The sequence below is a fragment of the Phragmites australis genome, chromosome 1 (genome assembly GCF_958298935.1).
Source record: "Phragmites australis chromosome 1, lpPhrAust1.1, whole genome shotgun sequence".
Classification (NCBI taxonomy): domain Eukaryota; kingdom Viridiplantae; phylum Streptophyta; class Magnoliopsida; order Poales; family Poaceae; genus Phragmites; species Phragmites australis.
Genome location: NC_084921.1, coordinates 999,586 through 1,024,766, shown reverse-complemented (window position 1 = coordinate 1,024,766; position 25,181 = coordinate 999,586). Strand labels below are relative to the sequence as shown.

General features: G+C 41.3%; 2 protein-coding genes across 3 annotated transcripts; both read right to left on the bottom strand.

The window, feature by feature from the left end:
• Positions 1 to 279: 279 nt before the first annotated feature.
• LOC133895542 (uncharacterized) lies at positions 280 to 8,793 on the bottom strand. Of its 2 annotated transcripts, none has more exons than XM_062336336.1 (5): positions 8,315 to 8,793; positions 5,682 to 8,056; positions 2,481 to 4,178; positions 1,444 to 1,690; positions 280 to 1,352 (listed from the first exon to the last, which is right to left on the bottom strand). In XM_062336336.1, the coding sequence occupies exons 2-5, from the start codon at positions 7,821 to 7,823 to the stop codon at positions 805 to 807; spliced, it is 4,635 nt and encodes a 1,544-aa protein (XP_062192320.1). In that variant the 5' UTR covers positions 7,824 to 8,056; positions 8,315 to 8,793; the 3' UTR covers positions 280 to 804. The 2 variants fall into 2 exon arrangements, with proteins under 2 accessions (XP_062192320.1, XP_062192989.1); XM_062337005.1 differs by having other exon boundaries at positions 5,682 to 8,038.
• Positions 8,794 to 10,481: 1,688 nt separating this feature from the next.
• Positions 10,482 to 24,959, bottom strand: LOC133894754 (protein SUBSTANDARD STARCH GRAIN 4, chloroplastic-like). The gene is made up of 23 exons (XM_062335253.1): positions 22,929 to 24,959; positions 22,251 to 22,449; positions 22,076 to 22,135; positions 21,735 to 21,839; positions 21,477 to 21,617; positions 21,312 to 21,374; positions 20,350 to 20,577; positions 20,175 to 20,258; positions 19,401 to 19,558; positions 18,786 to 19,311; positions 17,102 to 17,272; positions 16,921 to 16,980; positions 16,107 to 16,229; positions 15,132 to 15,407; positions 14,950 to 15,015; positions 14,684 to 14,815; positions 13,540 to 14,361; positions 13,008 to 13,288; positions 12,353 to 12,585; positions 11,859 to 12,097; positions 11,560 to 11,751; positions 11,071 to 11,343; positions 10,482 to 10,951 (listed from the first exon to the last, which is right to left on the bottom strand). Exons 1-23 carry the CDS (start codon positions 24,818 to 24,820, stop codon positions 10,805 to 10,807), a joined length of 6,471 nt encoding a protein of 2,156 aa, XP_062191237.1. The 5' UTR covers positions 24,821 to 24,959; the 3' UTR covers positions 10,482 to 10,804.
• Between the last annotated feature and the right edge of the window lie 222 nt (positions 24,960 to 25,181).

The following is a 25,181-nucleotide window of genomic DNA, read 5'->3' as shown; positions in this document are numbered from 1 at the left end:
TCTTTAGCTTCCGAGAAACGTTGATAGATGCATGCCTTAGCAGTAGCCATGTGTGGTCATGGCCTATGTTGCCCGTGTGTGGCGGGCACTGCTCACCGTGTGTACCGTACACACGGTGCGCATCCAGTTTCAAGCCACGTGGATTTGGATATTCCTAAATTGATCGATGCCGTCCGTATTTTGGGCACAGAGTTTCCCTTCTTGTTCTGATGGCAAATAGGGCAAATGGTTAATACCTGTGGCATTTAAGCCGTATGCTTGTCAGCATTCTCATCACAATACTGTATTGTAGAGTGTATATCCGTCTTGTGTGTGACATCCAAGAAAGAAAGAAAGAAACAATAGCACATAGTATATCACTGTATAGCAGGAAGGACCAAATGTCAACCTCAGGACGACATGCTGTACTTCCCCTATAATTCCTTTCCCCATGTCTTTTTTTAGGTTAGCGCCGTAGCGGCCAGAAGCCCCCAAACAGTCGAATTCCATGGATTAACTAAACCATGAGAGAACAGAGCCGTTATGCAGACATGCCAGGCTGTACCAACAGATAGCTGACCTACCAATCTGGCCCATTCTTCGCCGGCAACATGTTAACCGGGAGGTCTAAATAAGAGAAAGAAGATTAAAGAGAAGTTATGTACAGGGGATCAAAAGGGTGGGGTGGGGGGGGGGGATGCTATCTACTGGCTTGATTGAATGGAGCAAACAAGCTCCCTTCTATCAACAAAAGATGCATCGAGCGCAAGCAAGTTGCATATATGCACATGGGCTCACGGCAAAACAAGAAAAGGTCAAGTGTTCTTAGTCCCTGAAATCTCTTGTACCATCCCGGGATGTGTCCTTGCTGGACGATTTGATCGCATCAGCGATCATGAGGGCCACTGTGGCCTTATGGAGGGCAAGATCAGCCTTGTGCATCAGGCAGTGGGCCCTTTCCCTCTTGAGCTTGGCCATGGTTGCCGCGTGCTGCGCAGCGCTCGCGGCATCCCGCAGCTTGAGCTCCTCAACATCGATGCGGTGGCTCTGGTACACACCCGGGAAGAGGTGTTTTGAGTTTTGCCATTCATGAATGGCAGTGTTCCAATGATCAGGCACGCCTCGCTTTACTTTCTGATGGCGGAAGGAAGGTGATGGCTGATGATCATCAGAGAATGCAAAGCCTGCACTCCTTTTGGCACTATCGGTTCTGAAATATCTTGGAGTAGAACTTCTTTCTGAGGCATCAAATGCTCGAGGGGAATCTGTTCTCATAGAGAACCTAGGAGAATATCCTGTTGGCGAATAAAGAGAACCACTATCATACAATTCACATGTCCTCCCATCCCCAGCATATTCATTGTATCTCCTGCCTGATATTGGACAAGAGAAATAGACATAAGCAACCAGAGAAAAAAAAAAGAAACAAAAATCAGTAGACTAGAAGACATTAAGAAAGAGTACCTGGTCGGTAAAAGCCTTCTTGCTCTCTTGAAAAGCTATGGCACCCCGAGGACATAAGCTTCTTATGAGAACGCTGCTTTGGTCCCTTGTACGGCATTTGGAGTCCACGAGGCCTCAAACAGAAGGCAAACAATGCAGGTTTTGGGGGCAATTTCTTTTCTAGGTACCCATTTGATGAACCCTGCATTCTGTATAGAGTTGATTCCCAATGGTGGAGCTGCTTCTCATAAACCTTCCACATAGCAGACTGAAAAAGATATAAAAGTTAAAGAAAGGATGTGCCCATTACTGAAATATTATTTGGTGGACCACAAAGATCCGTTTCGTAGCACACCAACAAAAATTGTCATAATCATAACTGAGAAAAAACATAACAAGTACTTTCCCAGGAAGCATTAAACTATTCACATTTCTCTAAATTCTAATTGAATTCATAAAAAATAATTACTAAGAATAGAAGTACCATTAACAATGACCAAAACAATTGCTTTATAGCCACTCTCTTGTTGAGCCCTATTCAGAAAAGAATCCCATGTCTAGTTAAACAATGCAGAAGCTCCTTAAAATCCCAGGAGGATCTATTTTTATAAGTACTTAAGGTCAGAACAATACTCAGGAAGACAGCGAATTAGCAACAAATATTAAAAACTGACAAAACATTTTCCTCTCGCAGTATGGCGTTTTACTTCACTTAGTTGGCACTGTCAAAGCTGGGAACAAAAATTGAAAGTAAAATATTTGTTTGAAAAATCATGTCAAGGGCACTTCTCCGCTATTTGCCTAGCTAATAAATATATACATAGATAAAACTACCTAAGAATAACTGCAACCATCTAAATTTTAGTTGGGAACTACCGAACTAGGACCATAAAGGAGACAAGACTGCTTCTAAACATCACATGAAACATAAATAACATAGCCAGATAACATGTTCTCCAATGTTCACCTGCTTTCTGTATCACATAAACCAAAGGGCCTTGAAAGCGATAAAAAGGTACAGGCAACTAGCCAAAAAAAGGATGGTACAACATGTTCACCTGAAAATGTCGGATGAGCGGCATTCCCTTTTTCTGCCTCTTGTCCTGCCAATAAGCATGTATCCCTTGAATGATGTCCAGTGATACATTATCAATATCTAGTTCCTTCATCTGATCAATGGTGAGGTCATTACAGTTGTGGCTATACGAAAACTTCTCTAGTTTGTCCATAACCCTCTCAAACAAGTCCTCTGTCAACTCGCATGCAGTGATGCTCTCACCTACTAAGGATTTCCTCCAATTTGAAATCCATGCTTCATCATCACTATCCATGTCATATATTACACGGGATTCATCAAGAGCCATTTCAACATCTGTTCCAATATGGCCAAGATAATCTTGGGATCGCACAAAGGATGCAGCATCATAATCATCATGAGCTTCAACCAAGCAGACACCAGGGATCGGAATGTTTTTCACAGACGCAGCTCTGATGTTATGGCTATAGCATTCGTCATGCATTTGCTTGAAGATCAACCACTGGCTTCTATCAGGAAACTCTAGGCACCATTCAGCCCCCCCTTTCCATATCATAGCATGTGTATAACGGTTTGTGGCCCCAGGCTGCAAAACTTGACAAACCTTGTGAGCATACTTGGTTCCTTCTGCAAGCTTCACACATATCCTCCGTTCACTCTGCTCATCAGAGTCCAATGTGATTTGAGTATCATACTCCCTCCATCCTCTATCACCAACAGTAACCAGGACATTTGCTACACAAGTCAACGACTCTGGGCTGCTCTGCCCGCTTCTTGAATTATCAGGAAGTCTCTTTGCTTCATTTATCTTAGCACTGCTATGAGATTGCATCTTGCGGAAATGGCCTTTGTGTTTTAGGCCAAATTCCTCACTTCCAGGAGAAACTGAGTATGAAATCTGACTTCGCGGCCTCTTAGAACCACCTGTAAAACCAGTCAACGTGAGATCTTCTGGGAATAATTTTGAACCATCTCCAAAAGTGCGTGATATGGAAGTAAACCGGTTCCGATGATAGGTAGTCCTGGGGGCAGTTGGTGTAGAACGACCAATTGGATATTCATTCAATTCCTGGACCAAGTTTGATATTGGTTGCATGACATTTTCATCTTTGTTAAGTGACTTGTCATTAGATGCAACAGATGTCTTATCTTGAGGAATTTTAACAGAAAGGCGCCTCTCTTCAGATTTTTGTGAAGGGCAAATAACAGTAAGATTGGAAGAACGTGGTTTGTCAGCACCAACATAAGGCCCATTTTGTTCTGGAAACTTTCTGCATGTTGGGTTGGCATCACCAATATGGCTGCCATTACATTCTGGGCTAAAAGTGGTTTCAGCAGTATTGAATTCCCTACTGGCAGAGCTAGAATGATTTTTGCAAAGAGCAGTGCCCATATTCAAGGGACCATCAGTGGATGAACCAAAATTAAAAGAACAAATTCCAGAAGCAGGAGCGGCCGGATGAACAGGATCAGATGTATGTTGGGCTGTAGACTGCTGCTGATTCTCGTCTAAAGTAAATGGCATGGACTGCTGAGAACCATTAGTCAGATTGCTTTCAGTGAGCAATTTTAGATGGTGGCAAAGCAGTAGTGAAGGTGCAGTTGCCACGTCCAGATCATTTTGACCACATTCACACCGTGAATCAAGACAGCAAATGACAGGGTCGATATCTGAATAATTTGATTCCACAAGAAACTGAGTGTCCCGGAGATCAAAACCCTGTTTAACAGAGAAGATTTTAACATTTCCTATAAAAGCAGAAATTAAGCACAATATTTCCAAAGCATGACGCTCAGTGATGTTAACAACTATGCATAGGAGGTCAGAGACATATTAATGGATTGCTCGCAAAGGCACAGATGAATAAACATTCAACAGTCAAACATTGTATTTAAATTGAATAACCATGGTTCACATGCATATAAGTTAAATCTTGTGAGGTGTACGCAGGAAAAAGGTAGTGCATGGAGAGTTTGTGAGGGAAAAAAGGACCACCAAGTCACAAATATCACAAACAGAAGCAATTAGCAAAAAATAACAAAGATGGATGGCTATCTACTTCCAAAAGCAAAGAGAAGGCCTTTGATTAAAACATGCAGATAGCATTGAGGAACCACATAAACTGATTAAACCAGATAACAGTATACGAAATTGATGACAGTATTCAATCAATGACTCAAAGTAGAAAGCCCCACCGGTGAATAAAAAATGTTCACCCTGATTAAACAGAACCAATGCACAATAATCCATACAAAAAAAAAGAAAGAGAATTCCGGTGTTGTAGAGATTTTAATGCAACTTTCACGGCTTTATAGTTGGGTAAGATTAATTCAATCGAGTGTATTAAAGCTGAACGACAAAGCTATGTTTTTTGCAAAATTTAATCAATGATTGGCTTCATAGCTATCCTGTGAAAAAGACTAACATGCAAGTATACAACCATATAATCATATACACTGATACACAGAAAGAGGAAGTTGGCAACTCGGCATGTCGTCACTCCGCAAGTTAGCAATTCAATTTCATCATATAACTAAATAATGACAACCTTGCATAAGTTCTAGGAGCCCTTAGAAAAAGATGAAACCATTTTATTGCTATTCTAGAAAACATTAGCGCAGATTCAGAAAGCTGGCTGATCCAATTCATTAATACACGTCCAATCTGATTCAAAAAAAGCAGTCATTGAGGGTCTCAAAAGGCAAGGCGCTGCTCAACCAAGCTCAGGTTGATCTTAACTTGCTTGAATTCAGCTTTTGAGCAGTATCTACTTTACATTGCGCAAGTTAGGCACTCAGCTGATAATTCTAAGCCAAGCACTGGCTAAACTCTAATTGACACACAATGCTGTATTGACAGTGCACAGGTAAGACAAATAGAAGTCGATATTTTATGTAACAGCTGATGATATTCCAGTTTGTAACATAACATATCAGACATAGGTTTCTTCTGTGAATGTTCTAGCTTACAAGAAATTATTTAACATTCCCACATTGCTTAATACATATAGAACTAAGCCTCAACATACAGCCCTAGGTGCAGCTGCATGCTGAGTAATACCTCTAATCATTAATGAGTGTAGCGTCCATAAAGTGGAAACCACAGGCAGTAGGTTATTTATATATCTTTTAGTGCATCCAATAATCAGAATCGATCAAAAAAGAAAAAAATCATAACGCAGAAAGATCACTTAAATCTGCATAGATAAGGCAGGTGTGGTACCTTAGAGAAGAGATACATTGAAGGTAATACTCTTTGACCAGTTCCATTGGTAAGTTGCTTGATGTTAGAAGACATGGAATTAGCTTTAGACAACTGGCCATCTGAACAGTGATATTGAAGCTTTCTTCGCAGGTGTTTCCACCTTGATTTCCCCATACCAACGAAGCTGAATAACACAAACACTACACGGCTTCTACCATGCACACCAGATATCTGAAATCTGATTGAGGTGTATGGCATATTCAACTCCTTGGAAGTACTCTGCCTAGAACATCGATTGAAGCTTCCAACAAGTAAACAGAAAAGAGATACTGCTGATCTCAAACAAGTCTCAAGAAGCAAATGTTTCAAACCCAAAGCATTATCAACAAAAAGTATGTCCAGATGCACGATAGGCCATAAGGCAACCAAAGTACCATGCCGAAGAAGAAAGAGGGCATTGGAAAGCCATACACTACAGGCTTCACAAATGAACTTACAAACTGGTTTCAGTGGCAGGCTTAATGCCAGTACGAAATATGTCACTGAAGCATCAGTACCAGACTCTGTTCCCGGAAGCGCAGCAAGAACCATGGAAGAACTTGCTATACTTCTAGGATTAGAGTCCTCTTCTGAAATGTTGGAAGAACCATTCTTTTTCCGGCAAAATCGCTTCCTAGAATAAACAAAGCGAAACTTCCTATCCTCAGGTGAACTACCTGGTACAGCATCGTTAGACAACAACTTGTCCTCCTTGACATTGTATTCCTGGCACTGCTCTTGGTCAAACAACAATGGAACAATATTGGAATGAGTTTCTTCCTGCTTGCTGATGTTACTAGATGTAGCAGATCTTGCTTGGTTCGGTCGAGCCAACCATGAGCTGATGGGCTCTGACTCGGAACTTCCTGTATTGCTTTCATCTGTGCCTTCTCTCTCACTCTCTTCACGCTTCGGCTTAAATACTGACCTTGACTTATTACGATTAGATCTATTGCGAGCTTCACCAGGTAAAAGCAGGAGCTTGATCCTCTCATTTTGAAGATTGATCCATTCTTCGTCCTTATCATCATACCTGACATGATGTAACCTTGTCACAGGGTCATATTCCTTAACCAAGCCAAAGTACCAAGTCTCATCAAGAGGCCACAACACCCTGATCCTCTCTTTTACAATGCCAAATGGATCCACATTATGAGGGCTGACTTCATAAAAATGCCGACGTGGACGGCGCTTCCTGAATGCAACTTTACCATCACGCTTCCGCAGCAACCTAGCAGAACCAGCTACATCCTTGATTTCTTTGCACGAATTCTTGAAATGATTTGAATGCTCAAGAAAAGATCTCTTTGACAATCTATTTGGTGATTTCATTCTCTTCCTTGGTGGTCCAGCACATCTATTATCTGATAGAGAGCAGAGCATCCTGGCAGCATTTTCTTCCAAACTAACATCATCATCGCCTTTTACATGCCCGTGGCTTTCCTTGTCAACATGAACAGCTTTAGGGGCATCACCTGAAAGATATGACTGCTTTTCAACTGAGAATTCTGTTTCAGAACAAAACTTTGTGCCACTATCCTGATCACAAGTACCATTCCCAGTTTTCAAGCAACTGACAGGATCATCACCACCAACTATGTTCTCCTTGAGCGCACATGATTTTCTTCTCTTGTTCCTCCCCGGGAGTTGAGTAGACTTAGGAACTCCATTGGATAGTGGAAGATTACGAGTTCCAGTCCAACTCTCAGTACCAACATTCTGAGCCAGCTTCCTCAACCTCAAGACACCACGAGGCTGCCTGATAACCGCAACTCCAGCAGAAGTAATTGAACGCTCCGAATGGTCATTCTTATTTCTTGATGATGAGAATGGGTGATGGTCATTACAACTATCTATACTCCACGTTGAATCACCTGAACTGGAACTCGACACCCCTGGCCCATTAGGCTCCACATTATTAGAAACCAAGCAATTATGCTTCCTCTTACTCCCTGCAGATGAACTGCTTGAAGGAGCCTCCTTTCCACCCCCATTAGGTAAGCCAGGCCCTTGTCTCACTCCAACAGACTCCCTCTCAGACAAAGTTTCCTCACCATCTAAACCCAACACTGACTCGGTAGCATCTGTTGCAGTGGGCTTATCACTGCCACTAGATTCCATTCAAGAGCCCAGGAATCACAAGGACATATTTTCGCAGAATTTCACCTTCCATCATACATAAAATCCCGCACCCAGATCAGGGGCGGACTTGGCGTGGAGCATGGGGTTTCAGTTGAACCCCTAATTTTTTGGGGGAAATAAACAGCATCTGATCCTCAATTGGGTAGGAAAAAAGTCCGTGGTGGCAACCGTTGTCGATCTTGGCTTCTTGTGCACTGAAGAAGAAGAATAACCTATTCAAACCATAGATGGATGGAGAGGATTGGATTAGTAGGGCAACACTGCACAGCCGCAGCACAAATGTGCACAACTGGATGGAGTGGAGAGAGTAATGTTTGTTCATCCATCATTTCATCAAAAAAAATACCAGAGCAAGTTCACGGAAATAGTTTCAATCATCATTTGCAATTCATCCACAATCACCTCATGAATCAGTCTTGCCATCCAATCATTAAAAGAAACTCCAGATCTGTGCAGGGAAGAAGCTTTACCACGGGTGGCCAGGCGGCGTCGGGGGTCGGTGGCGCGCGGCGGGCGGCGGAGGGCAACGCGAGGAGGGGCGTCGGGGTCAGGTCGGGCGGCGGACGGGCTTAGGGTTTCGCAGAGGGAGAGTCGTATCGGGCGGCGGAGGCGATCCAACCACCGATCGGGGGCCAAATTCGGCGGCGGAATCGAATCCGAGGACGGGGGAGCGCCGATCTGTGGCAAAAGCCCCTTGCCCAGGCCGATCTAATGGGGCGAATTGGGATTTCGTTGACGCCACGGGAACCTAGGGTTTGCTCTTCTCGATCTTTTTTTCCTCTCTTTTTATCGGGGGGTTTGTTTTCGTTTTTGGCAATTGAAAGCGGGGAGTGGTGGGGTACAGCTAAGTCGCGAATGGGGACGTTGGCGCTTCCGTGCTTTGGGCAGGCATCGAGGCACCTCACTCAGTGACCGAAGCAAATTTTGCAGGTGTCTCCGACTTTTGCTGTGACTTCCTTCTCGCTGTTCTTTTGGGGGTGGGGGACAATACATAAGTTTCTCATTTTTCAAAGAAATTTTATTTTTTAATAAAAATCTTTATTACCTCTTATTATCATAACAAGGAGATATAAGAGTATTTTTTAGTTAATAATTTTATAGGAAAAACATCACGTGTCATATTAGCCGAGCATTGGCAAGCAACAACACATAGTAGCACAAGCATTTGAGCCTTCCTTGATTAGTGGCAGCTAAGGTTAGAGTAGACATGGCCACTCTTTTATTCAAAAGTGGCATCTAAACACTTGTTGAGACGATATCACTCAGTTACTTTGATGCATAATATCTAGATATGTAATGTAAAGTGTAACTGTCACTCGTTAGTTGAGGTTACTATAAAAGACTTTACTTTATGGGAATTAAGACACCAGTTATCATTACGTCGAATCCCATTTGCCTACCACAAATATGCTTAACTATTAAAGCTACAATAATATATCACTGAATATGGCAATTTATTGTTACAATATCGTCGTAAGAAAAAGAATAAGGAGACTCATTTAGATTCGTGATTAAGGACGTAGTTGTTTATGGTACATGATAGCCCGAAAATAATATACAGTAATCATTTCAAAACCATCCATTCCCAAGTTTATACTAATGTTACTAATTTTGATCTTTCGCCATGAGTACATTTCTTAATTTCTTATCAAGTTTTGCTATGACCAACCGTCACAACTATACAAGGCATCTCCAACGTTAGTTTAAAGTTGATACTCTATAGGAGAGAATGCTTGATCGCCCTTGAAAGGCAATAAGCACCATAGTAAAGAAAAAAGCATCAACATAGCCTCAATCTTGAGAGCTTGACTACTATTAACGAATAATCATAGTGCAGCTGAGGATAAAGAGTGTCCTAAACCTAGGGACGAATGAGATAAAGAAGGCTGATGCGATAGTTATCATTGCGAATCAGCCAACTAGGAGCCGTCACAGCTGGAACTTGGCATTGTTGCATCATACAAATTGCATAATACCAGACACCCGGGCTGAAATCCTCTGCAATGAAGAAGAAAACGCAGAGGTGCTATAGTACCATATATTAGGAGGGGTTATGAGCCGTCGGATTCACTGATTATCACTGTAGCAAGTTGCTACAAAGGTAATCCCTCTGTTTGCTAAAGTGATTCACTGTTTATCACTGTAGCACAGGCTCAGGTTACTGTGGAAACAGTTCCCATTTAGTCTCAACTTCTCAGGGAGCTAACTTCTTCAAAACTGGGAAATGGAGCCCAAAAGCCTGGGCAAGTTTGGACCTATTTGTTTTAGCCAAGATTTTAAAAAATAACTAGTAGATTATGAATTATAAAAACTTTTTAATTGTAGATTTAAAAAAATTTGATTAATAGTTCAGTAAAATAAACTTTCACAATTTATAAAAAACTAAGAAAAACCAACTTTTTAGATTCCCAGAATCCAATAATAGATTATAAAAAGTTATAAAAAAAACTATCTATTTGTTTCAACTTTAAATTGTAAAACTGAAAACTACAAACAGACTCTTAACCAAACCGGATCATATCCTGAGGGTACCTAGTGGCAAAGAGATTCTTACGCACCGACGGGAGGAGGAACAGCCATTGCGAATTTGTGACATGCAAAAATGGTGGAACGTACCAAGTCATAGACTCAGGCACATGAGAGCATTTTGTAAGCTAACTCCACACCAAATGCCAACGCCACATGTGGATATGGGTGACGACGCAGCAGAGACAGGACACGTTTATTTGTACATGGGTTTCTTTACATCTGACGCTAAGATTGCTACCTATGTGGTATTTACAGCCTCGGAAACTTTGTTTCCGAGAAAGAATTAATGTAGCTACAACAGAGCAAATGTACACGTACAACTGCTTGCCAAAACTTGCGTTATCTACAAAAACAATTAATCAGGGCACCTAATCTTTGTACAAGGAAGCTGCTACGCCCAGTTCTTGCTGTGTGCAATGGCAAAAAATGAATCAATCCTGCGACGTTGCTGAGTACTCGAAGAGGAGCCTATTGGATGGTGCAGATTGGAAGAGGACACGGAGCCTACTGGTTAGCTGATATGTCAGCGTCCACTGCATCGCCATTTCTGAATCTTTCATTTGCCTGACAACAGAGGCCTGCAGATCGATGGCAGCAATTCAGGTCAGTTTCTATTCGTACAGTACTACAACACATTATGCCTTATCAAGCTAAAAGATTTAGTTTTTTCTTCTTTTTTTAAAAAAAGAGTGTATACCTGAAGGCGTCTTCCAAGCTGCACTTCAACCTCCGTAGCAAAAGAGATATTGTTTGCCAGTGATTTAAGCGGATCAACTGTTGGATCTACAGATAGTAAACTCGGGATTTGCGGAGCATAAACCAGCCGCCACCGTGCCTGTCCAAACTCACCCTTGCCTTCAATCCTTGGCATCAAAGTTTCCAGTGTAGCAGTTGCAAGCTTCTTGAATGCAAGCTGTCCGTCACCTTCTAATAGTGATTCTGCAAGCTGTGACTCAAAAACCTTTGCAGCCTAAAAGACAGAAACAAAGCAGGTTTGAGAACTACACATGATAGGAAAAGAAAGCAGTGAACCAATCATTTGATGACTTTAATCTCCCTGTGATTGTGTCAAATGGGTAGCTGGCAAACACCCAGCAAGAGGTATAGAAAGCATAAGCATAAGAGGTGTTATCATCTATCACTCCTACGGTGAAGTCAGCTATAACTCATTGTAGAAGTGTCTCACCTCACTAGGTGACAGAACATCCTGGTCCACAGAGCGTGTCGAGGTTACCACCAGATTGCCTTGCCACATGCTAGCTCGACTTTGGATTTTGAATTGCCATTCAGATCCAACAAGAACGAGATCGAGAATAGGATCCAAACCAAGATCAGGTTCAAATTTTGCTACATTTAAATGATCATTTTTAAGTCTAACCTGCAATTAAGTAAAAAAAATGTAAAACCATCATAACCATATTGAGTGTATACTTTGATAAAATGAAGATATTGCGCCAAACACTGCCTTAGGGAAGTTAGGCTTACCTGCGTGGCTACCAAGTTGACCTCACCATTTTCAAATGTTAAGATACCCTTAGGTCTTATGTACTTTGGATGAACCATGCCATTAAGCTCTAGGTCACCACTGACTGCAAAATTCAGAATTAAAGGATAAACAATCCTTAATTCTGGTCCCAAGGTGAGCTTCAGGTCATTGAGTCGGGCATCAATGTTTGGCTTAAAGCTTCCATGCTCAAGAGTCCTTTGTGGCTCTGATTGTTGTCCTATACATATTAAGATTGAAAGCTCCAGTTGGCTCATGAAGGAAACCAGCAAAAGTACTGGAGAAATACCGCTTAAAAAGAAAACAATATGCCACTTATTTCACGCCAAAACTGGTAGGCACTGATTGTGATGTGCAACGACTCAATTAGTTTAAGCAAACTATTTTGGACAAGAGTATTTGGCTGCAAAATATTTTGACAAAGAGAATTTGGCTGCAAAATATTAGCGACGGTCAAATTTAACGGACTACTTACTGTCTGGCGATGTTGACACTGACCCCAGAATACGTGAAACATCCTGCGAAGTAGTTGATTGGTCAAAACCAGTAGGAAGATAGCTGGACTTGTTTGAAGCCAACCTAGTGGCAACAGCACCATTGCCTTTATCATGAGGCAAATATGCTTCACCATGGCTCAACCGGATCATCCCAGAGACATCTGGCCGCAAAATTGAGCCTGTAAACTGCAGCTGGCTGTCTACTTGGCCACTGCAAGTCAACACAAAAACAACAAAATAAATGTTAAGATGCCACAATTCCACGATACAGGGTCCTACATATTCTACAGTCAATATCAATTTGTGATATGCATGTAAGGTCAGCATATTACTGTTAATGAATAAAAATCGGTTTTAAAAGATATCAAACCGATCACACGGTATTACTACACCCAGCCCAGGGTTCTGAAAACCAACTGGGCTGAAAAGCTCGATTTGCCACTATCAGGAAGCAACAGATTAGGAGCATTTGGTGGAACATGTTACCCTGTAAATCCAAAAATACATCTAATTGCTAACCAAAATTAACCTCCTAATATGACATCTGTTTTAGATTGGAGTGTATACCCTATAACTTAGAAGCAGCCAGTGTGCAATCCTGTATAGAGAAAAGGATAAAGAAGCAACAATGACCTCAAAATATTTTTTGCCCGTACATCCAGAACTTCACATTTCAACTCAATCTTGTCGTTGGCAGATGGCTCACTATTTTTCAGAGGTAGTGTCCCTTTCATTGACAATCTACCTTTCCTCCCAACCCTGCTTTCCATGGAACTGATGCATAGTCTGTTGGATATGATATGAATGGTACCAGCAAAATTAGTCAATGGTGTCCGAATGAAAGGAGAAGTCACCGTCGCTCGGTGAAATGATGCGGACCCATCAACGACAGGCTGATCAACAGTTCCTTTAACCTTCCAGATGAAAAAGAAAAGGCAAGGGTAAAATATCAACCACACGATTTCATGTTAGATCCATAGGAAACAAAAAGATTATAACAAAAGAAACGGTATATAAACATAATATTTATGCTTGAATCGTTTGATTTCACTATATATTATCACAAATGGGGTATGCTAAGTGAAAGTGAAAGGACTAAAGATCGGCCTACTAGTCATAGATTGGCATTAATGAAATTAGTGGGAATTAAGCAAGAATGGGGCACCTGAAGGAGAACATCAGCATAGCCTTGAAGCCAGTTTGCATAAGGACTCAATGCAGTTATCAACATCATACCCCCATCCTTTATATCTGCATTTATCCTCACTTCACCTGGTTCTAGCATGTTCCAACTTAAACCTTTTAGGCTTTCAGCTAATTGAAAATCCCAGCCCTCCTCTGCCTTGTCTCTCGCAATTCTTGTTTCACTGATGTCATTCGATAATCCTCGGTCTTTGGCCCAAACAGGGATTCTTATGATACCTTGTTTACCATCTTCATCTTCCAGACTTTCTTCTATGGAGCTGCTGTCCACGTAAGTGACTGGGATACTACCTTGAATGTTCACATGCCCACTTTGTATGGTTGGTTCAAAATTTGCATCAAATACAAAACGGCTTGTAGGGGTAACAGAAGCTAATACTTCCGCTTTTCCAAGATCAATGCCTCCAACAGTGCCATCAAGAAGCCTTATTTGAACATCACATTCTGGTTTTGCAAGAGTACCTCTCAAATCTCCCTCCATGTGCAAAATACCTTTGATAGGTGTCAACCATTGCCTCAGAAAGTGAATTGAGTCTGTGGTTGATGATTCTATAGCCTGAACTAAAGCCGGTATAAGACCAACTGGGAAATTAAGCACAGCAAAGTGAAGATTTGTTAGTGGCCCAAGAATCGATCCATCAGCATGAAGGGTGGCATTATCTTTCTGAATAAACAATTTATCAAGCCGCAGGCCATCATTATTGCTGAATGAACCAGATGCCAGAACACGCTGGGTCTTGTAAGTTCCCCATTCCCAATCTTCGCCGTTGAAATCAAAATCCGCCTGTAGTACATAGGAGCATTACAAATCATTATTATGTACATGCAACACATATTCAAACAGAAGTCTAGGAGAATTGTCTTGTTGATGTAAAATCATCTTGAGGAGGCATACAAAAGAATGTAAAGGAAACAAGCCACTAACGCAAATACAAAACAAAGGCTGGGAAGGGAACTAATGGCAAATAAAATTGAACAACAAAATAGATGTACACTCAATCCACTTCTCAAATGTTCTAGAAGTCTTAACAGAAAGACCACTATAAGGAGTCCATTCAATAATTACCAAGACAAAAATGCAAGAGTCAATTTCTGAGCATGCTCACCATAGTATCTCCATTTCCACCTCCACTGGCATCAAGAGAGCCACGCCAATAACCTCTCAGTTCAGCTAAGCCAGGAAGTGTTATATCTTCCATTGTATCGTCATCCAACCAATCATGATACATTTCTAATGCCTGGATCAAGAAACGTTGTAAAGTTTAATATAAAGTAGCAGATCATATCATAGTGGGACCATGGCATTAGACAAGACATCAAACCCTATGCCTGTAGATCCATTTTGCTAAAATCACTAGCTTCAGTACAGTACCTTTCGCTGATCATGAAGGCTTTCAGCATTGAACCCAACAGAATTCAGACATTGCATAAAAAGTTCCTGAAAATAAATGGAGGGTTATATGGCTCTCTGTCATCTAACAGACCATAAATACCAACATATACTTTCTCCAACCAAAGAAAAAGGTAACAGCAAATGAAGGACCAAATGTGCACCTTTGATCTGGAATGAATAACTGGGTCTGTGCTTCGTGAAAGAAGCCTTGCTAAAGGAAGCATTTCAGCTACTTCAGCACCGGGAACCTCTAGTCTCATCCTCCACCTGCCCATCGAAGACATTATGCTACCAAGATGCCCTCCCATTGCTTTCTCTATGAACCCATTACCCTGACTTTCCACAGGAAATCTATCACGTGTTCCGGGAAATACGTACTCCCCTTGAAGCTCATACTTGCTATTAGCTTGCTCTAGGATTGATTTTTCCATAGTAATCTGGGTATTAAAAATACAAAGGAAAGGCTAGTAAGTAAGAGAAAAAAAGAGACGGTTACTAACTAATGATTAAAATAAGATAACAACCTCACTAGAAATGAATAACTAATGCTGGGCAAAACCTATGGATGCAAAAACACATTTACATAATACATTAATTAGCCAGAGTTAACTAATGCAAATTACTGTGATTAACAGAGATCGAAAACACTAGAGTAGTTGTTTATTTGGGGTACATATCGTATACTCTTCCAAGAATGTGTTGCTAATTAGTACATATTGTCTTCCACTCCAGAATACAATTGTACAGATCATCCCAGTTCCTGCCTTCCCGGCAGATAGATCTTCACCAACTATAAAATGCTACGTCTCAAAAGAGAAGGTTCATTGATCTTGGTTTCAGAACTGAAATAAGAACACATTCGCATGGCTTCATTATATATACTAAATGATACCAAAAATGTTCTCTGATTTTGTTTTTGAGAAAGTCAAACATTGGAGACACTAGAGACCATAAAAAAATGAGTTATAACTTTGAGTGAAGTTTCTCACAGCTACTATTCTGTACACAATAAGTGGCAAACATATGTAAAATTCTGGATATCAATATATCGGACATTTGCTAAAAGGGACAATAGACAGGATATGATAGTAACAAGCTACTTCAGAAAACAAAGAAAGATGAAAAGAAAAACTCACAACATCGCCACTCCATCGAGCAGCTATATCAAGTGCTTCGCCAAGCATGCCACTAAATTTGGGACGAATTACTGACAACAAACCATGACCTCTTCTTTTTTGGAAATTAAGCTGAAGTTCTGCCTGTAACCAAAAAAATTATGTTGCATCAGATATTAATAGTAGATTGCTCCAGTAGCTTAGCAAATTATTACATTAAGAAAGGTTGATGATTTTGAAGTTCCCAGAATGAATCTGGATGTCTACAACTTCTCAATTAAAATAAGAAGGAAAAAATAAAAATACTAGAACTGGACGATAGACGTCCATTTTGTGAACGATAGACGGAGCAGAAAATAATAGTAAACAGCACTGCAAATAACCACATGTCACATTTTCAGCTAAGAAGGTAAATAAACCTTTGTTAACATAATCGCAATATAACATTTTAAATGGACCGCATATTGTCGATGGTTCATGCGGCTTTTGTTGGGTTTCATCTCTAGCCTGCCTACAACAACTTGCTTGGGACTAAAGGCTTTGTTGTTGTTCTTGCCATTGCATATTGTTGATGGTTGAACTAACACAAACATAGCCTAAGAGGCCAAGACAATATCTCTTAGAGAACATAAAGCGCAGCAACCTCAAGAAAAAGATGTACCCAAACTTAGATACGTCAATAATTTAGTTACGAGTGCAAGATAGAGATCAGCACCAACCAAAGAGATCTAGACACAAATAATAGAAAGACCATAGTACAAAACCTGACATAGCATTACCCCCAAAAAAACACAATAAGGCATATTATAATTTAGAAGACTAGAACAAAGATTACCTTCTGAACAAATCCACGCAATGAAGCAAACTCCAGCTCATCAAGTGGCAAATTCCGAACCTTTAAAACCAGGAAACAAGGCTCAAGAAAATTTGATATTGAAAAGGCCTCTGTGAAATCTGTAATGTTCTAGAATAATCTGTTGGCAAGCAAGCAAAGTACAAACATGCCAGTAGCGTACCTCCAGACCAGTCAAACTTTCAGGATGATAACAGATATTAGATCTCAGCTGCCCCTTTTGGAGGAAAACTGACAGAAGCCTTGCATCTTGAATAGTCTCGTTTGTACTGAAAAACAATGGCCCATTCACTTCTATGGAAAAAATTTCATCAGGTCTGCCAGTAGCATTTAACTGCTTGACCAGGGAATAGAGTGTAAGAGGAAAATGAACAGGGAGCACACTGAAGTCCATACAGATACAATACTAAAAATCAACATAAAAGAAAATGACTGCATGCTCTATCAAATTTTTTAGAGCAAAATTTCATGTGGAAAACCATCAAAACCATATGCATTCAAGAAGACAAGCTTCATTTTGTGTAACCAGTGATTGTGTACATCGAGCTAAAGACTCTTTAAAGTCTCGAAATTACAATGTACTGTTGTTTCGATGAAATCTCTTTTGCAAGGTTTGCTTACTCGGAAATTTCTAAGGTAACATGTTAAAGTATGGTATTGCTCAAATGTAATCTGTTAAAGTAGTATAAAGATTGCGGATTTTGTGTCCAGGGGTTCTAGTGTCCCCATAACGAATTAAGGATATTGCAATGTTTCAAAAATTCGTCAAAAACCATGTATGTAGTGCCCCAGCGAACGGCGCCCCGGTGTGCGTCGAGCGGCGGACTCAGAGCCCCATGGAGCCCCGCGGGGAAAACTCTATCCCCGCCCCAGCCCCGACCTAGACTCGGGGCCCCACCCCGTGAGCCCCGCGGGGGGGAAACTCGCCTCGTCCCTACCCCGTTTGGGGCAGATCCCCGCCTCCACGGGGAAAATTGCCATCCCTACATGTTGGATCACCATATTTTTGCTAGTGGGGACGCTGGAACCCCTGATCACCAACGAATTTCCCTAGTATAAATATTGTAGTAATTAGAAAGAGAAGTGTATCAACTTGGAAAGTACAATGTACTTTGAGTGGATATAGACCCTCAAAGCTTAGAAAAAAACAAACAAACCGAGGATATGGATTATTTAGAAATTCAATCCTTATCATATTTACTACTCCCTCCGGTCATAAATACTTGTTGTTTTGACCAAGATTCGATCAAACTTTTAAAATTTTGACCGTCAATAGCTTCCAAAATATTTAGTTTGAAAACATAAAAATCACATGTGTAGATTTATCTTGAAAAATACTTTCATAATATTATATTTTTATTAGATATTATGACTATATTCTAATAGAAAATAATGGCCAAAGTTGCATGTCGAATACCATGAAAAGTCAAAAACATCATGTATTTTTGACTGGAGCCTCTTGATTTGTGTTGCAAAGTAAATATGGGATATCTTGTATTTGACTATGGCAGATCTATTTGTGCACATAGTACCATTATTGCTTCCAATCATTGTGCAAAGTACACACAACTAATACATGTGCGAATAGAAAAAATATGAATTTGACTACAATATCATCTACAAGCAAACAAAGTTGAATATGGTGGATGAAAAAGGAACTAAGCCTAGCTCAGCTGGTTGAGGGTGTGAATAGGTATGCCTAGATCATCCAGGTTCAAGTCCTCTTCAACGTGAATTTGGGTGACTATTTCTTCTTATTTATAATGTCACCTAGTTCCTCCTAGGTTTGTCGAGTTTTTTTATGGTGGATGAAAACAACAAAACAAACAATTTTGATATGAAGTTACCATTATAGAATCCCGTGATATGGAAAGGGAACCAGTAGACTGCGGTGCTAGCATGAGTTGGTTGAGTTTTATTCCAGATAGAGATATGTCGCCAACAAGCCTTGACACATCAGTCTCAAGCTTATTTTGGTCAATGATATTTTGCAGGACACCCTTGATCTTGTCATCGACTATATTGCTAGATTTCATAACTTTTCCTTGAAATTTGAGCCTCCCAGATGCTTTCAGATGAAATGGCCGTGGTGAATCAAAAGGTATTGAGGAAGCTATATGAGCAAACTCAAAGCCTCGCATACGTAAATCCAAATCAACACCTTCCACAATTAGTGGCATGATTTTTTTCATTTGATAGGTCTCCTTGTTCAGCAAGTAGTCATCAATATATGATGTTTGAACTCGAGTATTTAAATCAAAGGCAACTGATGATGAGTTGACCATAATATAATCATGTGCAATAACAATATTGCCACGTGCATCTGAAAAAGAATCTTCTGCATTTGGTGCAGCCCACTTGATATCAAATTTCCTGTAATAGATTTTTGTTGTTAGAAGATCAGAAAAATACTACGCCTGCTTGGCCATTAGGACTGCAGATGTTATATCCAAGATACTCACGGTCTAATAAGAGAACCAGAAAGTCTAGTCTCTCCATTGAGCTCTCCAATTTTGAGAGGAATCAGCTGGATTCCTCCAGGAATATACCGATGCAAAACCCTATCAAGTAAAATGCTCCCAGACAAATTAATATCCATAGCAGAATCATCACCTTCCCCCTGCAAAGATCTAAATATGTAACTATATTTTGCATAAGGTGATTACTTGTACTGATGAGAAATGGTAGGCCATCGCTTGGAGTAATATAGCAGTACAGCAAATTTATGCCTTCTTAGGAGAGAATTGCTTTTTTTAGGGAAAATTTGTTATTATTCCATTGGAACTCAAACACGCAAGGAAAATAGGCTGTAGTTGGCAGTTGTTTGCTAGGCTGTCAACAATGCACATTTACTGTAACTCCAGGAAATTAAGCAATAGAATGACTTTGCTGGGCTGCAATCATATTTGTGGCATGGCCAAAGTTGTGAAAAAACATATTGCAGTCAAAAATTGTGAACAACATGTGGACCTAAGGAATGCCCTTTGAGAATACATTGCATTCTAATATTCAACAGGCGTTTTCATTTTATGAGTTGTTATTGTATCACTGTCTATTCAACATAATAAAACATCCTCCACTTCGTTCTCAGTATAGTGTGCGCAATGAACAATGATTAGGCAATTTGAGCAAACTGAAGCCACCATGGTAGAAGTAGAAAGACGCTAGTGTGCTCAAGTTTAACTCAAACACAGAATGTCTGAAAGCTTAAGACTGTAAGTGTGTAACAACAATACCTCTGGGCAAATCCATGCATTACCAGCCCCTCGAATTTCTCCACCATCCAAAAGGCATGCTCTGATACCATATAGATCAGCAACCTGCAGCCAGTGGTGATGACTAAGAGAAGAAATAGTTGCTAAATTCATAAACTTCCAAAATTGCAAAAATGATGGTTATATTTGTACTCACACAATTATCGAGGTTGAAAGTGAAATTGGCCGATACATGAGAGAATGGAATATGGTCAAATGCAGCCACTGCACCAGCCTCTTTGTTTTGCATCACAGCTTCAGATGCTGCAGAAGGAGGCATACTAGATATTGAAAGGGACTTCCTTGAGACAATCCCACTTCCAACAAAAACAGGAGCATCAAGGGGTCCTTGACAATTAAATACAGCAGTAACAGCACCAGCCAACTGAATAGATTAGGTTATTGTATCAGAAGTCAAGTCTTAAAGGCCAAACAAAAACATATGAGGCATAAAGGTGTCACAAATTATTGTTTAAGAAACAAATGTGAAATCCATGGCTCAAAATGATAATTTAAAATAATCATTTTGCCTTATCCAGAGGCTAATTCTTTTTATGCTAAGAACCAAGGTAATTTGTATTTTTTAGATGGAAGCACAGCAACCATGGACAGGCAAATAAGTGAATTTAACAATCAATATGTCAATATCCACCTAAATGGGTTAGCAAGTTAATTATTATGTCCATATGATGAGTCCGTACAAATAGATTATATATATCAATATCTAGCTATTTTTTTCTCGTTCAGCAAAATATGAGTTTAGAGAGTAAACTCGTATGAGTTTAGAGAGTAAACTCGTATGTTAGCTAAATTTAGCTAATTCCGTATACGAGTTTAGAGAGTGAACTGCCACAATGAATTGAGCAGTGCAAAACTATTATGTAACATCATGTTCTTTCCTTACAAAAATAATCAATAATATTCTTGCCTTTTTCATTAATTATCTAGAATTTGTTTCTAGCACACGCAGTTAAACTATCTATGATGTGTCCAAATATTACCAGGTAATTGAGTCAAAGCAAAATATCCAACTGCATGCAGGACTTGAATATAATATTACCAAACAAGGCCTGCAGGGCACAAAAGGCCAAAAGAAATCAGAAAGAGAGTAAGTTGTACCGGAAACATAAGAGGTCTCATTTTCATTGTTCTCATAAGTGCATTAACTTCGACGGATGGAACCTGGAAAGAGAATCAAAATTACCAAATGATTTAAGCATTGCTGTTTAGGAGAGTTTGTGTATGATATAAACCTATATATGCAGTCCAAACATTTCAAGATACCTGGCACATTAGATGAAACTCTCCGTCCTCAGGATTTAGACCGAAGTCTCCAGAAGCTTCAACTGGAGCATCACCAAACCACCCACTTGCATTATGTAGAAATATTCTTTGACCACGAAGAGATAGAGTTGCCACTATATCCTGAATGTATTCAGGCCTTTTGTTAAAAAGTTGCAACTAAACACTTGAAATGTATCCAGCAGTAACATTTCCAAATACTTTATTCTATATAACACATTGGGTTAAGCGTAAACGTACTGAAAATGATGATGGAGCATCTAATATCTGAAAAGCTAGGCCTTTCACATCAAGCTGACCATGAATGCTTGGGAAACTATCACCCTTTGACATACAGATATGCACCTGGAAGAGGAAAAAGAAAAAATGCTGTAAGCATTTCATATGTTCAAGCATGGCAAAGGAAAGCTTCCATCAGACATGGATGTCTTGATGTAGCTAACAATAAGCCCTATTAATTCCAGCCACTCATTACGTGCATGTGAAAGTCACATATCAAAACTTGTCTTCAAAACTATGAATGTGTAACAATGCAAGCAGTGGAAAGAAGAACATGTCAGAAATAATGCTTAGAGAATTACCTCACCGGTAGCTCTTCCTTTGTGCCAAACAACAGGTATTTCTAGAATCCTTTCAAACAGCTGCACATGAAAACCCCCTTTCAACACAAAAACTAAATTTCCAACATCCTTAATTTTGTGAAAAATCTATAATAAAGTTACAATCAAACAGAAATCATAAAAATAGTTGCATTACCGGAGCAAAAGCATTGACTACTTTGAGATTAGCATGCCATGTTTGCTCAGCTATGTCAACAAAAACATCTGTAGAAAGATAACCCCCTCCTTGAGAAGTTCGATCTTGCCTCCACTCCATGCAGTTCCCAGTTACATGCACATGTACACGATTATAACTGTTTTTGAACTTGATGTGTCCATTTGCATGTTTCATTTCCCTACAATACAGAGGCAATCAGTCCAAACTAAGTAGCGGGATCATTTAAAATGTTAATAATGGACATTATAATCTAATTTGTAGCGCTTTGAAGCTGAAATTAGTTCGTTATTATCAAACTCTATATCCACTCCTGAAGAATTATTCACATTTCAAAAGCCTACAAAATTGTGTTGACAAACTAAGATAAGGTAAAGTAAAGTGCATGTTGCATACTCTACGTTGACTCTGTGAATGCTATGATTTAATACCTTCGCTCTGGAGTGATAAGTTCAGGTTATAAGATCTCATAATATGAATCTGAAGGCCTATGTTCAGAATATTTATCGTTCACAATGTTGAAGGTTGTTTGCTGACTAACACAGCAAATTCATGGGCAGAGAGGTCACAAAAATATGCCAGTATAGACAATGCACTAGAAAGGACAGAACTATAGAAGAGCACATATTTGCGATGGAGATGGAAATGAAGAGGTCAAACCTGGGTTCCTGATCACCATATCCCAGAAGCATCAAGTCCCCGCCATTGAAATAAACAGAATCAAGGGTGATGGGAAGTGCATGCTGAACACCGCCAGGATGGATCTGGCTAACACCTTCTGAAAGTTCAGCAGAGATGTCTCCAGGACCAATGGCAAATTGCGACTTCAACTTCTGAATTTGAACATCCAGAGATGCACATGGTGCATTAAGACTGACAGGGAACCCCTTTAATTGGAAAGGCCAAAATGATGCCCAGTTGTGAGCGTGTGTGCATGAACCGAAATTCCCAAAAATGATTTCCTGCTGAGAAACAGGTTTATCTTCAGAACGATTCTCGAATTTTTCCAATATAGAGCACTGGGAAAAGTTGGCCTGACTGAACTGCAGATCTTCCAAATGGTGGCACACTAACCCGGTGCTATCCAAATTACATGAACTACACTGACTAAATAGTTGATTATGAGAATGCCCATTAAAGGCATCATCTGAATTGATGATCGGCACTGCACTTGCAGATTTTCCTTTACCTAAATAATCCATACTGTGAAAATTATCCGATGGTGATTCAGCAAAGTTCATGGATGCAGTCTCGGAGCTGCCAACAGGTCGTCCATCATTAGAAGTGATTTCATCACAACCAACATCCGTATGACCTCCTCCATCTGATGAGCTTTTTCCTTGACCAGGGGATGAATCATCAAGATTACTGTGACCTATGCTCTGAAAGTATGCTACAGCAGCATCCGCACTGCGTCTAAGAATCCTTTGCTGAGAAGCATTGTCAATATCTGATATCACCTTACTGTGAACCTTTCTCCTAAACCTGAGCCTACTAGGGCTTGAAATCATCCTAGACCAGAGGTTGATCCATGGAATGCGAGATTTCACACCAAAAGATTTCTCCAAATCTGCATGTTTCGAGCCGGAGTCAATGCCTGTCGCCATGTGATGATCCTTCTTGTGCATTTCATCAGCGCAAAGGGGGGGACTGGACTTCCCAATATCGGTAGGTCCATCAACCTCCAGCATCTGATTAGTGGACGGAGAAACTGATTGGCCACTCGGAATGGTGTATCCCCTTTCGGCAGCTTCCCTTGCGGTTTTATCCCTCTCCTGGTTCCATTGCTCTGCGGCCTTCTCCCTCGCGAGCCTCCTGGTCTTGGTGCGGTAGTCTATGCCCTCCTCGCCCGAGTGCCTCTTGAGAGTGCCCTCGGACGGCGAGGGAATCCCGAGCCATGAGAAATCCTTCTTTTGGGCCACCAGCGCGGAGGGCTCGGACAACACGGCGTCGACAACGACCCTCCCCCTCCTGAGGCTAGCGAAGGGCCTGACCCTAATCTTCATGACGGGTACCTCGGCGCAGGAGAACTCCTCCCTGTGCGGGCCGATGGAGCATGTCTGCAGCGTGATCCCGAGCGGCGAGACGCTGCGCACCTTGCCGAGCTGGACCTCCCGCTGGAGGTAGTCGCCGAGCGCGGCGCAGGCCGCAGGGAGGAGCCGCGCCTCGACGAAGGAGCGGGCGCGGAGCTGCGCGAACCACGAGAGCGCGGCGGCGATGGAAACCACGGCGGCGAAGACGGAGCAGCGCACGAGGAAGAGGCCCTCCCGCCATACGGGGGCGAGCGACCCGACCAGGCCCCGCGGGCTCGGGAGCAGCGGCGCGTGGTGGTTGCTGTTGTGGGCGACGTCCCCGGGGCAGTCGCTGGAGTCGGCGACCTTGAGGCGGAGCAGCGGCGGCGGGTCGAAGCGGGCGAGGGTGAGGAGGGGCCTCGACGTCGGGTGGCCGCTGCGACCGCGGGGGCGGCGGCCGCCGCGGCGCGACGGGTGCTGGAGGAGGAAGATGGGCAGCGGAGGCGCGAGGGGGGGCGAGACGCGGGGGAAGTGCGACATTGCGGCACGGCGACCTCGCCGCCTAGGTGACCATTTGCGTGCGGCGAGAGGAAGAGAGGAGCAGCGGACTGGGCGAGGCGAGAGAGATGCTTGCCTTTCGCTGGGTCCGTTTCGCCTTGCGTCCTTCTTGCTGCAATTTCCAGGGAAATTTGATTATATATTATAAAGTTGATATAATATGTTGAGTTAATTTTACAAACTCATCATTTTCTTAACCTAATTATCACAAAATCACCATAATTTTGTCCTGTATCACAGACCCACCAATAACTTAGATTCCTTTCTCGCAAAATTACCGTTTCGTTGCACTCTCCCGTTCCTGACTCTGTGGGACCCACTTGTTAGTGTCATAAAGAAGAAA